Here is a 16535-nt window from a genome sequence, read left to right as displayed (position 1 = left end):
TGTTTGTTTGGGCTATTTTATATAAGGAGCCTCTTTAAGACTTTTCTTTCTCATGTTTCCTCTCATGGTTAACATGATTAATTTGGAGCTTGTGTATTGTCTTGAATTTTTTACAGTAACTTGTTGTGATCTCACTGAAGATAAATCCCAATTCAAAATAGTTTTCTATACCTACTGTATATCCAATACCTACGGTCAATAACATACACTCTGCAAGTAATGACCAGCAGACTACCTTCAATATTTATTAGGTCTGAGCCCTCATCCCTAACTAGCCTGCCATGGTGCTCCAAATACTTTTTGTTATTAAGCGCCAGTGTCTTTTATATCATACATTATGTTGTCATAAATTGAAAGCAAAATACGTTTTTTGTACATATAAAAAATATTTCTACAGTATTCCCATATTTTTTAAGTTACATATATTTAAAACGTAGTATTAACTGAGAGAAAATGTATAATTATAAAATGTGAATTGTGGGTATATTTTAATATTAATGGATTTGTTCCAGTGTTTTATATGCTGACAAAAAAACTAAGGTGAAATAATATGCAATTTTAATAAAATTGTACTCCTTTTTTGAAAAACAAAAAACAGAATACACCCACCCCTCGTTATATCGCCCCTCGCTGTACGGTGGGTTTGGTTATATCGCGGTCCTGGAGTTGGCGCCCCATTTTTACAGTCTAACTGCACATGCCTTAGCTGCAATATACAAAGGCAAATTCACTTAGAATTACTGTTGGTTATATTCCGTACTGTACATCACAAACAAAAATATACAAAACAATTAAAAGCAAAGCATTAATATTGTACTGTTACCATATAGACACGCATTGCACAATAACACAAAGCAAATTAAATATCTATTTGCTGATGAGGTTTTTATTTTAGCCAACAAGGTGTTCACTTGTGGCAGCAATGCACTAGCAAGTCACAGGGTAGTGACGTCCGCTCCCTAGCAACACGCCTCCTATGTTGGGAATAGATTCTTTCAATGCAGTGGGTTTGTGCATTTGAGAAAGGAGAGGAAGACTCATGAAATTAATTGGAGACTGAAGCTGATGAAAAACAATTACCCTTCGCAGGACCCTGATGCCCCCGATAAAACAAGGGAGTGGTTGTACAGTATTTGTTTTTCTATGGGTCTCTCTCTATATCGCTGTCCTTGATATAGAGAGGATTTATATTGGACCCCGACATCCGCAATATATTGACTGGGTGGTGTACTTACTAACCTTTTAGATACTATAATGTCTGTGGGCACTAATTAAACAGCCCAAGCATCCTGTTCTACAGTAACATTATACATTTATGAAACAGTAACATTAAACCCTTGATGAAACTGTAGGGGCAAAATGCCCCCCACACAGTTATTCACGTCATGCACTCTGTTACCGAAGGGTTAATGAAACAGCATTTGATGTTTTGGAAAACATTAACATTGTCACCGTAACAGAGCAAAGGTATTAGCAAAGTTACCTTTATTTTAAACATTATAATTCACGCTCAACAGCATTTAAAAAATGCAAACATTTGTCTATGTAGGCACTATATGAGGACTTACAACAGTGTAAAGTACTGTAGTTACTTATCTGTGTACACTTTTTAATTTGATCCCTGTAGCATTTTTTAATACATTTTTTCATTCGTTTTCTAGATTTTTCCATCACCCTGAGATATGGTGAAGTTGTGTATTGTCTATCTTTCAAAACACCACGTACTGTACATTGCAGTCTTTTTAATATATATATATATATATATATATATATATATATATATATAGTATATATATAAAATAGGAAGAGAGTATTAAAGAGAGTACCATATGCAGACAGTTTAAGTGATTGTTAAGAGATTTAATTGAACAGTTTTTTGGTTTTTTTTTCGATTGAGGTCACAAAGCACCTTTATAATAAACTGAATAAAACTGAAACAATAAATGTTGGCTTACCAACATCTGACAGAGCTACTTCAAATCCTTGAAAGTTTTTTCAAATTAACTCAATTAACTCAAACATTATGTGTTTATCAAATCTAAAGAAAAATGATATCCATTCACTTTTAATTTGTATATATTGGAACCAAAGCTTTTAGGCTAAATTATTTATGGATAGAAGCATTGAGCGACCATGAGTAAAAAAGGAACTTTGGCAAACAATGACATACTGTACTGTACGTGCACATTATTTACTGCTAAAAGCGACCCGCCTATACCTTCTTTAATAAAATTAATTCATTGTTTTTCAAGATTTCAGCACAAGCAGCGCCAATTACTAGCACTGTTCCTGTTTATTCTAATTAATTAAGCACAATATCACTCACTGTCAGCTTACAGACAAAAAAGGTTGCTACATCATCACCCACCCTTCTCTATGTTTTGACAGACTTATCAAAGCAAAGAAATTCTGTCTGCACTTGGTACAGTTTTGCCAACATACACTGTATTGGTGTAGCTCAGTGGTGGTCCCACAGCTTTTCTGTTGGAAATGATGCCACTTGTCTTTGAGGTTGAGCAGTGTACAGCTTGCTTTTGTTTCTCATGACAAAGACCCTGGAAAACAGACAATAGTTCTTTATAAGTAAAATGTTAATAAAATACCCCTATGTATTTTAGTCAGCCGCATCACCACAAAGGGCATCATTTAAAAAGCCTGGTAATGTACATAATTAAAAAGAAAGAAATGTGTTTTGTGTAAATTTACAGACTGTATAACGCTTATCTGGTTGGTTCTTGTCCAGCTGAAGAATGAGAAATCAAGTTGTATTACTCAAAAAGCACTTTGTTTATTGAGTATACATGAGAACAGGACAAAAAAAAATGTTTTTCATTTATTTTGATAAATGGGACTTTAAAGTCCCATCAGTGCTTTGAGAGATGTAAACAGCACTATGCTATGAAACGGTTAAAACGGCCACCAGAGCCCATATCCTGTTCTGCAATAACAAGGCGTTGTATAAGAATAGCAGACAGTGTTCCGGGGAATGTTACAAAGGGATATTTCCAGGGACCAATAAGTTGACATAAATTTAAAGTAGAAAAAAATGCGTACAATTCATCCATTATATATATATATATATATATATATATATATATATATATATATATATATATATATTAGGGTTGCCAAGCGATTACAAAAATTAATTGCAATTAATCTTGAGATTAAAAAAATGAATCTCAGTTTATATTTAATTGATACAATTACTGCAGCCATCTCATTTTAATTTGTTTTATTACTGATGCTATTATTATTATTATTATTATTATTATTATTATTATTATTATGCCATTGTTTTTTTTTAATAATAATAATAATAATAATAATAATAATAATAATAATAATAATTGTAAATTATCTTTTATTAATAACTTGAAATCGCCTAAATAAAACAAAATATTTACTGAGTAAGGGTTATATCCTCCATAATTGTAAATAATATTGTTTGATAATAAATGTGGTTATTGAAATAAAACAAAGCTCAATGTTAATGTGTCTGCAGTAGGTATCTATCCAACAGCACTACTTATATATACTTATAGTATCGTACATAGCTTGATTCGTAGGGTTGCAGCGAGCCTGACTTTCTAACAGAATACTCTGTCGAAACTGGCGTGTTTCACGTGTTGTTGTATTGTTGATGTCTGTAGCAGAAAAACTACTGGAGTGTATTTTGAGAAGTGAAAGCATATTTAGCACGCTGGTGGTACAGCAGACTAGATGCAGTTCTGTGATACTGGAACTCACTTTGACAGTAGATACAAGTAACCTGCTTTCTATCCAATGAACCGTCAAAAAGTTATAAAAAAATAAACTTCCCATTCCAAGTCCTTCAGTTTGAGTGTTTTGCTACATAATGCGGTGCCGTGACTAATTTTATATTCAAACGACGACTACACGCATTCAATCATGTCATGCACTCAAATGGTGCCGCAGGAAATGAATTACGGTATGCCAAGAGGGACAAGATAGGAGTGAGATTAACGTGCGTTAAAAAAAAATGAATCTCCCATAAAATGAATGCGTTGTCAGTCCTAATATTTATTTATTTATTTATTTAAAATAATTGAGAAAATCATGTGAGCCCTTACACCTCTGTCCTCACAGATTTTGTTTGTATTGGGTTTTTGTTTGTTTGTTTGTTTGTTTTCAATGTGGTAGATGTGTTAGTTGTTAAATGTGTTATGTTGTTAAATATATACTTTTAGTAATGAAGCAGCAATTAGTCTTTGTCATGTACGGTAAGTGGTGTATGTACTTTGATGCAATGTCAGAGAAATCGAATCTGCCAGTGGTGTCACTTCTTTAGATTGTACAGTACATATATACTTTATTAGTCAACCCTGTTAGTTTTTTTTAGAATAGAAAAAATCAAACACATGCTTCTGAACTCATATCATCCAGCCAGAGGGATGGATAGAAGTGTTAATAATGATGCATAATGTTTGTTGTCTTGTTATGTAAAGTATCGTATACAGTACCAATGGCATAGAAATGTCCTATTCAAGTCCTAAGCAAGCACCTTTTCTTTTTTTGATGCTATTTATTAAAATAGATACATACATGCATATTGTGGTTTATATGTATTAGTAACCTCAATTGTGATTTTAAGAAGATGATAACAGTCTTGTTTTAACTGTATGTTTATATTAACCCTACGAACCCCAGGACTACATTTTATTTATGACGCCGATATCCATTGACAGCTTTTAAATCGTTCCAAATAACAAAGCTATGATGATTGTTATAACACTGCATACTAATTCCTTAAACTATTTTATTTGAAACTATTACATTTTATTTTATGTTTTTAGTTTTTTTTTTTGCTACTTGACTGTTTTGTTATTTGGTACATTTTAAAAGTTGTTATAAGGATAGAGGATCTATTGAATACTAAGGTAAAGGCCGGATTTACTAAGCTTTTGCATTAGTGTAAATTAGCACCATTTTATTCTTATATATATATATATATATATATATATATATATATATATATATATATATATATATATATATATATAAAGAACTCAACATAAATTAATATAATGTAAGGGAGCATATGGGCCCTATTTACAAACATGTTAAGGTGCTTTGAAGGTGAGAAAAATCGACTCAAACAGTTAAAAAAAGTGTAATGAACAGCAAGTATGATTGGAAGTATTGAAATTGGGCTTTAAATAACAGTCCTTATAAAAGCCCTACAAGTTTTTTAATTGGCCCTATATGTACAGTAAGTTATTTCTTACCATTGTTCTTACATGTTTTGTTGGCAAACTCTGCAGTGAAGCAAAAGCTTAGTACATCTGTCCCAGAATCAATATAAAAAAGATCACGATGCACGCTGGGGCTATGAACTAAATCAGTGTCTTTTTTATTTAATCATGCTGACATCGTGCAGAGACCCCCTGGGAAGTTTTTCAGTCAGAGGAATGAGCAGGAAGCCTCAGACCAGGTGAAACTTATTACAAACACTCCACTCCACAAAATCAATCATACTGAAAATATGTGGCAAGCACGCAATAACACATGTGTCGTGTTTAACCCCCTACTGCTGGAGCTGGCTAAAAAAAAAATTCTACTGTGAGAGTGGAACAGCTTTTGCTCCAGTGCATAGTTTTTGTCAGAAGGAATAAATTATTTTTGCTAATGTTTAACATTCATATATATATATATATATATATATATATATATATATATATATATATATATATATATATATATATATGTTAGTAGCATTGCAACATAACCATAGTACTCATAATGGAGTCGGAGTTCCCTTTTGCAGTATCACTTCATTTCATATTCAAGTTTATTGTTGTAATATTGCATGAATGCTGCAGTATATATGTGTAAGGGTGTCTGTTTTTGCAAACTGCCCATTGAAAACAACTGCAACTCTACAAAGCATGGTTTTCAGGCAACATTTTTAATAGCTGTTTGGTTATGGTGGTTCAGGGTTAGTCTGCATGGACATTTCAATCAATCAATCTTTATTTTATATAGCGCCTTTCTTAGTGGACCACCATCACAAAGTGCTTTATAAGATGCAGTAACAACAAAAAACTCCATAATACTTTAAGTACAGAGAAATGCTTAATACCTGATATACGGTAAAACAAAACAACAATGGATAATACATTAAATACAGTGGAAAGTGCATAATACATGATAGTAGCATAATACATGAAATAGTAGCAGCAACACATCAGCTAATAGCAGATATCAGGTTTAAGAGCATGGAAAGCAAGAGAGAACAAGTGGGTCTTGAGAGTTGATTTAAAGCGAGCAACGGTGGGAGCATCACACACCAAAGCTGGGAGAGAGTTCCAAAGAGTCTGAGCCATGAAGCTAAACGAGCGTTCTCCAAGTGTGATGCACTTTTGCTTGGGGATAACAAGCAGGCCAGAGTCGGAGGACCTCAGCTTGCGGGCAGGGACATAGCGGGTCAGCAGGTTGAGGAGCTGTGTGATGAAGGTCATTGTAGGTGAGCAGGAGAGTTTTGAAAGTAATCGTGAAATTTACAGGTAGCCAGTGCAAGACGGGGGGTGATGTGTTCACGTTTTTTACATCTGGTAAGGATTATGGCTGTGGCATTCTGAACTAGCTGCAGTCGGTTTATGGTGCGTGCCGGGAGACCACCATAAAGAGAGTTGCAGTAGTCGAGAGGAGACAAATGCATGACAAAGTATCTCAGTTTCTGAGATTCAGGGCAGCTATATTTAGATTCTTTAGTTGAGTTTTAGATCCTACTAGAAGAAGTTCAGATTTGCTACTGTTCAGCTGAAGAAAATTGGCAGACATCCAGGCCTCGATGTCTTGAATGCAAGCCGAGAGCTGGACCATGGCAGAGGGGTTACCAAGGTCGAGTTTTAAGTAGAGCTGGGTGTCGTTAGCATAGGAGTGAAACATGAGGCTGTGTTGGCCGATGAGGTGACCCAAGGGAAGCATGTAGATATTGAAGAGAAGGGGCCCAAGAACAGATCCCTGGGGGACACCACAAGTGACTGGGTTTGCAACACCACTGCATCCAGAATAGAAAACAGACTGCATGTGTCCGGATAGGTAAAAGGACATCCAGGAGAGACAGGTTCCAGAAATTCCAGCATACTTCTGAATGTAGTCAAGAAGAATGCCATGATCTGTGGTGTCAAAAGCGGCTGTTAGGTCAAGGAGGACAAATACAGAGGGAGCACCAGCATCAGCATTGAGCAGGAGATCATTCACAATCCAGAGCAGAGCAGTTTCAGTACTGTGATGCGGCCGGAAGCCAGACTGTTGAGATTCAAGCAGATTGTTATCTGTGAGATGTTTCATCAACTGACTGGCTACAGCCCTTTCGAGTTTTTGAGAGAAAAGGGAGATCGGAGATGAGATGGAAATTAGATAAGTCAGCCGTTGGAATGTTTTTTTAAACCATTTAAAAAGTAAATAAACCTCAATGTTTCGTAACATAATTGGTTTTACGTTGCTATTTCCTGAGATGTTGGCTTAATATTTCAATATCATGAGCTACACCCAAAAGCGAAAATAAACCAAGTATGTCAGCTGAGAACAAGTTTGTATCTTACTTCCTCTCTGAGGGACACTGCATTACAGTACATCATGTGATATTATGTTAGGAAAATAGAAACAACTGATAATTACAGTATGCCTATCATGGAACTTAACTACATCCAGTAATCTACATGGGATGCATTTACTAAACTTTTGCCCCAGGGCAACTAGTTCAGATAATTTATTTTTATAAAAAGGAATAATGAGCTGAACTAGTACGGAATATCCTGGTCATAAAAGCTTCATAAATTAGGCACTTGTATTTGAAATGTTATAGTTATTGTTGTTGTGTTTCTTTTTAATTCAACAGCTAAATTATGTTTGCCATCACAAAAGCACATTGTATTTGTTTGTATGCATTTATATATTATTATGGACTGTCTGGGGAAAGCAAAACAGTGCTTAGAAAAGTGAGCTGCATTACAGAAGGTCACAGGTTCAAACTCCAACTTTGACATTCAGCAGATACCCTCTCAGTTAGCCCAGCTGTCAATGCGTACCTGTTGTTGTAAATTAGGGGAGTCAAAGGTCTCCTGGTTTGAGAATGACCAGGTCACATCTGTGTGATGCTACAGTGCTTCCCCTTTGACACTTACAAGACCTATTTTCTGTAACTTTAACTGAACTAACACCTATCGTGTAGGGCAATAGTATTTTACACAATATCTAAAAAAAAAAAAAACATAAGGATTTGTGCCACATTATTTAAACATTGCTGAAATCCGACTGGAAAGTCAATTATTTCATTACAACGTGTCAGCTGAATTAAAAACACATATTTTCAGCCTACAACTAATGCAGTTGAGGGCAGCGTCAGAGTGCTAGACTTATTTACTTGGAGGCAGAGGGTGACCTCATGATTTTCCTGATGTCTGTCAGCACTAGCCCAGTTACAGTGCAGCACATTTATTAAAACTGTGAATCATTAGTGACTTTAAATATTCTGCACAAACAACTCCAGTGATAGTTGCAAATAGCCTACCTTCAAAGCCTTTTTTATAATTAACTTAATGAAGACATTGTTCTGCTGATAGAACACCACATAAACTGGCAAATCTTTTTCTTTTTAAATAAACGTATGTAATTACATAAAACTGGCCACTACTAAAAGTCTACATCCAGTGTCACATGTACTTAAGGTTTTGATTCTGTTTTTTTTTTGTTCGTTTGTTTTTTTTTTTTATGAAATTGATAGAATGTATTGGCATTTTTAAAAAAGAACTGGAACCAGACAAGATTTTTAAAAAGTTAAGCTATACACTAATATACAAAATATATAGCACTGGGGTACATTTTGTTTCCCATTACAAAGGACAAAGATAAAAAAAAAAAAAAAAAACACTGTAAATATTGTGCAATTTTAGACATGAGGTTTGCAAATGGCTAATATTTTTGTTGTTGTTATTTCTTGGTTCTGAGTTGTAAACTATCTGAGAAATGATTGATGGTTTAAACACCTTTAAACTTGTAATTATTAATTTATTATAAATGATTAAAAACAACAAAAAAAAAAATACCGGCAGTGTTAACTTATACTGTAGAGAATGAAAAAAGGGGAAAAAAGAAATACTTTCCATCAACTGCGCTATGTGGATTTCAGAAATTAAGGTCAGCAAAATCAAAACTCCACATATCTGAGGGAATGCTCTGCTTTACTGAGTTACTTTTTCTGGAGTTTTGACAAGAACCTAAGAAATGACTTTAGTAACTGTAAGTCTTTAATTAATAACGATATTCTTAAAAATGATGGCAGCTTTCTGACACCAGAAATGTAGGGCACACTGCAATATTTACAGTACAGATTATATCAAATCAATCTTGCCTATCATCTGCTTGAACACTTTTCCAGGAATTCAAAGCACTATATTGAGTGAGCTATAGATGTTCGCAATACTGAATGTCTCTGAAAGCTTGTTCTCTTAAATTAGTTTAATGTGCAGTTCCTTTACTACACAATTGTTTTCCCTTACCTTTTTTAAATATAATTCCTTGTAGCGTGCATTTTTACTTTTTTTTTATTCCTAATAAAATTTATTATCTTTGAAATATTTCATGTTGGTCCCTTAAAACAAAATGTGCTAGTGTGCTATCTGGTATGAGTTAAATATTCCCCTCAAAGAGGTTTTCTGTCCAGCACTGAGAGCACTGGGGGACCCTTGTACCTTTAGATATTTTTCACAGTTAAAATATGGTTTAGGGTAGAGTCAATCTTTTTTGTTTAAACAAACAGAAAACAGCTGTGTTATTTCGCTCTTCTATGGCGACCGTGAACCAAACATGTTGTTTTTTTTTTGTTTTTTTTGTAGCATGTTATTTGTTGACACTTCAGGTAATGCAGAAGTGTTTCCTCCTATGTCTGTGGGTTTGATTGGATGAAACAAGGAAATAACATTGGTCACAGGTTATCAGGCTTTGTAAACTATGCCAGCAAGTAGTATTCTTGCTTGGGATCCTCCCCGTATAAATACATACATTAAATAAATAATGTATTAAAGTTCTTCTAAACTAAAGTGATCTACGTTTCATAAACCCCATAGAGCACTGTGTTTTAGAAATTGTAAAGTGGACTGCTGGCAAACATAATGTGAAAGGGCCTCTGTATAAGACAAGCCTTCACGCTTTTCCTGGGGAATACCCCAGAAATCAACAGTGCGATCTTAGCTTCTGGAGTAAAAGGATGTTGGTTCAATCATCAGTCACCTCCACTTAGAGAATTGTTATTTTTGTTCAGTAGTGCCCAGTTACTCCATGTGAGTTTGCATTCTGGGCTGTCAAACAGGGAATATGTGTCGTAGTGTACAACTGTGCTGCGTTTATTTAAGATGTTGTCTTTTGCCTGTTTTTCTGCATTGTCATGCAGTGGTGTGCTGACTTCAGCTTCCTTGCTTTTCAATTCTATCTTATTGTCTAGAGGTGGTCTTCTCTATAAAAGGCCAGTGCCTTGTCTATTACTTATGCAAATGGTTCCCCAACTCATTTTCCGCTTTTAGAAGGACATACCCTTCTCTCGCTCTCTCTAAGATACTGTACAGTTTTTAGTTAAATGCATCTCTGTTGTGTACTAGTTTATGACAAGTACTGTAAATCAGAAGCTCAAAATAGCTTTTTGCACATTTATCAAATCTTGTGTCCCTTTAATTCTTAAATTATAATGTATTATAACCCTTATCAACAACATATTACCAACCCATGTTAGACTGCTGATAAACAATAATAATAATTAAAGAATATATATTTGGTCTGTAAGGTTACAAGTTGCATAATTATTCTAGTACTTCATATGCTTCCCCTGCACATAACTCTAAACAATAGCATACTGTATTCTCCTGTGTTTAGGGTGAATTGTGTCTGTAACATAAACTACTTTTGTTAAATCAGCTTCAAAAATAATTGTTAGAACTTTTTTTTTTCTTTGAGCACATGGATTCTGATCACATGGAACCAGTGTTTCTTTTTTTTTTGTAATTATTATTATTATTATTGTAACTGTGATTGTCCACATATGTAGCTATAGGAACACAAACAAAACTGAGTGTGAGCTAAAAATAAACTTTTAACAGAAAATAGGAAAGATAGCTGAATTAAAGATGTTTAAGCAAAGCAGAGAGCATAGGCGGTGGAAGCTGTGTACGATTTTGGGGAGGGGGGTTGTTTGTAATACCCAACTACATTTTTTGTGTATCCGAAATAATAATATAAAGAACAACACACAACGCATACATGGTCACTTCTCCTGACAGTGAGTGCTGTAAGTGCAGGTGCGGTGCAAGGTAATTACAGTGACAGTCGTGCAGTGCAGTCCGGGCTTGATGCTGGCCTGTAGCGACAGCCCTCGGTTCGTGTTAGCCGTCTGACAGTGACAAACACAGGCAATTAGTTTCCACAAACAAACAAAACACTTAACACTCACGATACGCTTTTCACAGTCTGTTTCCTTTCTCTGTCATTCTCATAACCACATCAAAAGAACAGATTACATCGTCACATCCCCAATTATACCCTTAGTCACGCCCCTTTTGATAGCTAGTTCAGTGACGTCTCCTCCAATCCATAACTGAAAACATCACATACCGCGTTAGGGCGATGACTTCGGGCATTGTGACTCCGCCCCCTTCCTGGGTGGCTGGCTTCCGACTGACCCTGGAATGAACTGCCAGTACGAGGCACTCTGTTCCTGTTAAACAACCCCCTCACAGATCGGGAGGGAGATTGCTGACTAGGATTCATTTGCTCTGTCACAGGCACCCAACATTATTATTACATAGCAAATTTGACCCAAATAGATGAAGAGACAGATTTACAAAGCTTCTGTTTTCTCTCCTGTTTGCACCATTGTTTCTGCAAAGATAAAACTGTTAATGTTACAAAACTAGAATGAAACTGCATTTCAAATAACCACTTACACAATGAGTTGTTTATTTTAAGTTTTGATTTTATTATTATTATTATTTCTTTTTTTAATTATCTTGACAGGTTAAAAAAAAAAAAAACTATACATATTTTAATTTTAAATGTGATACATGAAGCGTTCCCATTGATGCATTTACAGTAAACTGTAAGTCTGCTGTCATGCATTTTTCTTGGAGGGACATATTTCCTTCCTGAGTGCGCCCAACAGGTCATGAAAATATCCAAGCTGAGGAAAAGCGAGAACACTTCCTATTTGATTGGAGTGCCGAGGGGAGACTGTCAGGCAGGGACATTTTTTTGGCTTGGGAAAGAGGACCACTGGGATTATTGGATCTGGGCTTATGCTGTGCAATAACATTTTGAGAAAAAGATAAAAAGATAATTGAGGGTTTTTTGTGTCATTACTAACCTACACTGCCTGATCCTGTAGCAATAGTTGAGGCGGATATACATAAGGCTGTTTTCATTTTCATTTCTTTCAATTAATGTGTTTGACTTGGAAGCAGTTTCACAAACTCCTGGCTAACCATCTGATTTCGAACTTCGTACCAGCAGCCAAACCTAATTCATCCTATTCAGGGCTTGTTTTGACAGGAATGGAAACTAGTTTTTATTTTGATATCGGTCAGGGATGCTTGGCTTGAAGAGTAAACATAATCAGTGTTTATCTCTTAGAGAACAGCAGGGTCAAATTACCAGTGATGCTTGAGAATGTTGGAGGCGATGTGGCCTTTTGGTTTTCACTGAGGGCTGGAAACCAGTCTATCCTGGTTAAGAATTTCAATGCAGCAAAGAACTTTAGAGCTGAGCAAGACACTTCAACTCCTGGGGCTAGCCAACATCTTTCCAAGTTCCCAGTTTAAGTTGTGACTTTAATCTGTGTTTATTATGTAAAACATCACCCCTCAAATAGCGTGTACCGTATTTTTTCAAATGTTATTATTTGAGGTGCAATCAGCTGCCAATGTCCTATTTGAATTTAGTACAGGTAATAATCGGCAATAATCAATCCATTGAGAACACTTTATTAGTCTAAAGCGAGAGCAAGAAAAATGCATAGACTTTTCACAAAAGCCTTTAAATACAATAGAAAAAAATGCAGGTATCATTTCTTCCATTTGATCCTGCCATTTCTCACCACAAAAAAACAAAGAGTTTTATTCTAGCAACACCAAGTAAAGCATGTGTTACTGGGTAGCTACGGGAAGTGTCAGCATAGGCCATAAGGCAAAAGTCATAGTGATCAATTATCGATTAATTGTTGCTATACTAAACTAAGCATCTGCCTGTTTTTGACGTATGCCCCCTGATGATAAGGATGTTGGGGTGGCTTACTTGGCTTCTCTCCTCAGGCATATTTCGTCTTCCTAGGGCTTGGTTGAGTTTTTGTGAAGCAGTATTAACAGGGTATGGCAGTGGAGCCTACAGCCGGTTTCACTCCTGTTATTCTGACAACCAGAATGCATAAAATGGGAATGTAGTGAAAGCAAATTAAGGAGCAAAAATTGTAAAAAAAAAAAAAATCTACAACAGAAAATGTGTGAAAAGGCTAAAGTAAGGTAGGGCATCACTTAATCTGTTCACATTAAAAATGTTCCCATATGCTACAATTGCAACGTGCCTAATTTTTAGAAAGACGTATTTAAACCATAGCTGAGGCTTAGTTAATGAGTTATTTAAAAACACTGCCCATTGTTTTTACAATGAATAGTGCTATTTTAAGTTAAACAAACCAGTCATTCATTCAGCATACCAATTGACAGAGTGGGCTCCATCATGCAATAAGGAAGACTATATCACATTCACTGGAATAATAAGTCTAAAAATAGTTAGACACATGGAAATATTTTATTCTGTGTTTATTGGAGACTACATGCATATAAATGTATTTTACATATTAAAGGTGTTAGACTGTCTAATTTTTTTCTTCTTTATTTACAATGTTGAATCCAAAACAAGTACCAACTTATATAGAAGGGATATTTCCTTAATTCTTTCAAGCCTTGGGAGGAGTAGGCGGCGCTGATGAAGACCTGCAGTTGAAATCCATAAATCAGACCACTCAGCTCCCTTAATGTTACTCTTATAAGCCTCCGCAGCTGCAAGGTTTATTAGCAAGACATTTTACATTATTTTCATTCCGACACCGAACCACAGTTTTACACCAACCTGAATGCTGGAGAAGGGGTTTATAATCAAAAGCTTCAGAGGGTCACCAAATGTTTGCAAGTCCATTACCTTCCCCTGCCATACCTACTTCTTCATTGCAAATCATGAGGCTCATATTCACCTAAATAAAGTAATGCAACAATTTCCATGTGAAACTGGGTTAGAATTGTACTGTAAACACTTTCTGATGGAGGGAATTACCAAATGAGCTTTCAATGGATGCTAGAAAGATGCTGGAATTTTACTTTTAACGAACAGTAGGTAAAATGGAAATTCTGCAAAAACATAATACATCAGGCAAACTTTGACCTTTGTGTAGCATCCAGTGGTGGATTTCAGATCGAACCTGCCCCAGTTTGGTTTGGGATGAGATGGAGGGTTAACTTAACGTTAATAAACTGTCAAACTAAATTAACACAGCACCCCTACACACAATATACAAGACATGCACATTATTTAACAGAATGGTGAAGCAATGTACCAGAACGGGAAACACCAAATTGCTCAGCGACATGTCTGATTCAGGTTTTCTTCAAGACCTCGAACAATTTCCATCTATAGTGTAGCAAGAGAAACAGCGGTGCATTTTGCCATTTGTTTACATGCCATTTTGTAGCGATGAGGTGCACTCGTGGAAATCAGAATACAAAATAATTCAGTGATATGACAGCAGTTCTGGGAAGATTTAATAAACTGATCAGTGTCCCTCAAGACACTCTTACGATGACAAGTCGCATTTTTACAAAACAGTACTGTATCCATTGAGAATGAATCACTTTCGGTGCCAAGAAGGTGTTATTTTAAGTGAAGTTCCTGTTCCTTTAGCCGGAGCATTTACAATGGGAGAAACTCGTTTCACAGCAAGGGTGTTCCCTTAGGCGAAGTGTTCTCTTAGCAGGTGTTCCTATACACGGAGACAGCTGTATATGGAAAACTACAAAGCGGTATGTAATTAAATATGTTAACGTAACATCATCCAGCAGGTTTCAATCGACTCTATGAAATAAAATGTGTTAATTATATAGGGCGATGCAAAACATTTGGCCATAGCTCTACATCTACCTGAAATAGAAGGCTGGTTAGTGTGACAACAGGGGAGGAAAGCATTTCAAGACAGGCTACCAGATGCTGTTTGGATAACAGAGGTCTTTGTAAAACCAAAGTATTATTTTTTTTTTATTTTTTTTTATTTTTACAGCATAGAAAAATAATGTGTACATTAGAGTAAAGACTAAAATAACAGAATGGAAATGCAGTTTCCTGGGCTGGGGAACTGTGGGTGGCTTGAGTTTTCATTTGGAAATTCTTTATCTGCATTTTGAAAAAATGAAAACAGAAAAAACATGACTTGATAACTAAATGCACTGCGAACCGCACTGTTACTATTGTGCATCAGTAAATGGGTACAAAAAATAATGGACAGGAAAATTACAGCTATTCACGCTACCTACATTTTTGTTAAATCTATTGTTAATTTACAACAGGGATGAAAAAAATGTACATGTTAAATATACTCTGAATCATGTTTTCACATTGTATCAGTTTATTTTTTAATGAAGAATGACCTTGTTAGTGCAGTTGTTATGCAGAGATTTCCACATTTTCCACAAATCCTATATATGCAATCATATGATATTCATTAGTAAAGTGTTTATTTGTTACCCCTTTGGTGAGGAAAGTTTAAGCTGACATTGTTGTTTCTTTTTTAACTGTTTTATCAGTCTTGTGAGGGTAGACACAAGCAGATTATCAGCCAATCAGAGGGTGACATTGCTGTAACCTATGATCAAATTAAAAAGATAAAACAATATTCTAAAATGATTAGTATTCTTCTAACTGCATTTTTACCTTATTTCTTTAAAAAAAAAATTTAACTGTTTTATCAGTCTTGTGAGGGTAGACACAAGCAGATTATCAGCTTATATATATATATATATATATTTCAGAATTTATTGCAACTGATTGAACAAAGAAAGAAAAAATCTGTTTCAATGTCATCACTTTTTCATCTCAGTTGGTGACCCTCCACTGTTTGAAAGAGAAGACCAAAGAAATATAAATAGATTTGCTTTACCAAAATAAAATGATAATTTTGCTTACTAAATGCTAGATACCAGACCACTGAGTTTAGGTATTTCTACCACATCCTTCACCACACTCTGTAATTAATTTTTTTAAAAATCTATATTTGGATCTAAACTTAGGACATTTCTTGCACACGTGGAACCTATTTTGCCTGCCTGCCTGTAATGAATGTGTTGTATATCAACATTAGTGACAGTATTGTAATGTAGGTTAATGCTACAGAGAACCCTTTGCAGCAGTCTGAGTAGATTTGTGGCTATGACTTATGTTAAAATCTACTGAAGGCTCCATACTCATGTTAGGTACCCATGGTG

At 35.3% G+C, this 16535-nt stretch overlaps 1 protein-coding gene across 6 annotated transcripts in view; it reads left to right on the top strand.

The window, feature by feature from the left end:
* LOC117407287 (E3 ubiquitin-protein ligase Midline-1) overlaps positions 1-16535 on the top strand; it is a 135419-nt gene that overhangs the window by 84883 nt on the left and 34001 nt on the right. For 5 of the 6 annotated variants that reach the window (XM_034012114.3, XM_059028977.1, XM_034012115.3 and 2 more), the window contains exon 3: positions 5402-5455. The exons of the other annotated variant lie outside the window; for it this stretch is intronic. In XM_034012114.3, coding sequence (XP_033868005.2) covers positions 5402-5455 — 54 coding nt within the window. The remainder of the gene's footprint in view (positions 1-5401; positions 5456-16535) is intronic. 6 annotated transcript variants of the gene reach the window in all.

Source organism: Acipenser ruthenus, chromosome 8 (assembly GCF_902713425.1).
Source record: "Acipenser ruthenus chromosome 8, fAciRut3.2 maternal haplotype, whole genome shotgun sequence".
Taxonomy (NCBI): Eukaryota; Metazoa; Chordata; class Actinopteri; order Acipenseriformes; family Acipenseridae; genus Acipenser; species Acipenser ruthenus.
The sequence above is the reverse complement of the archived record's forward strand: the minus strand, read 5'-3'. Positions and strand labels throughout refer to the sequence as shown.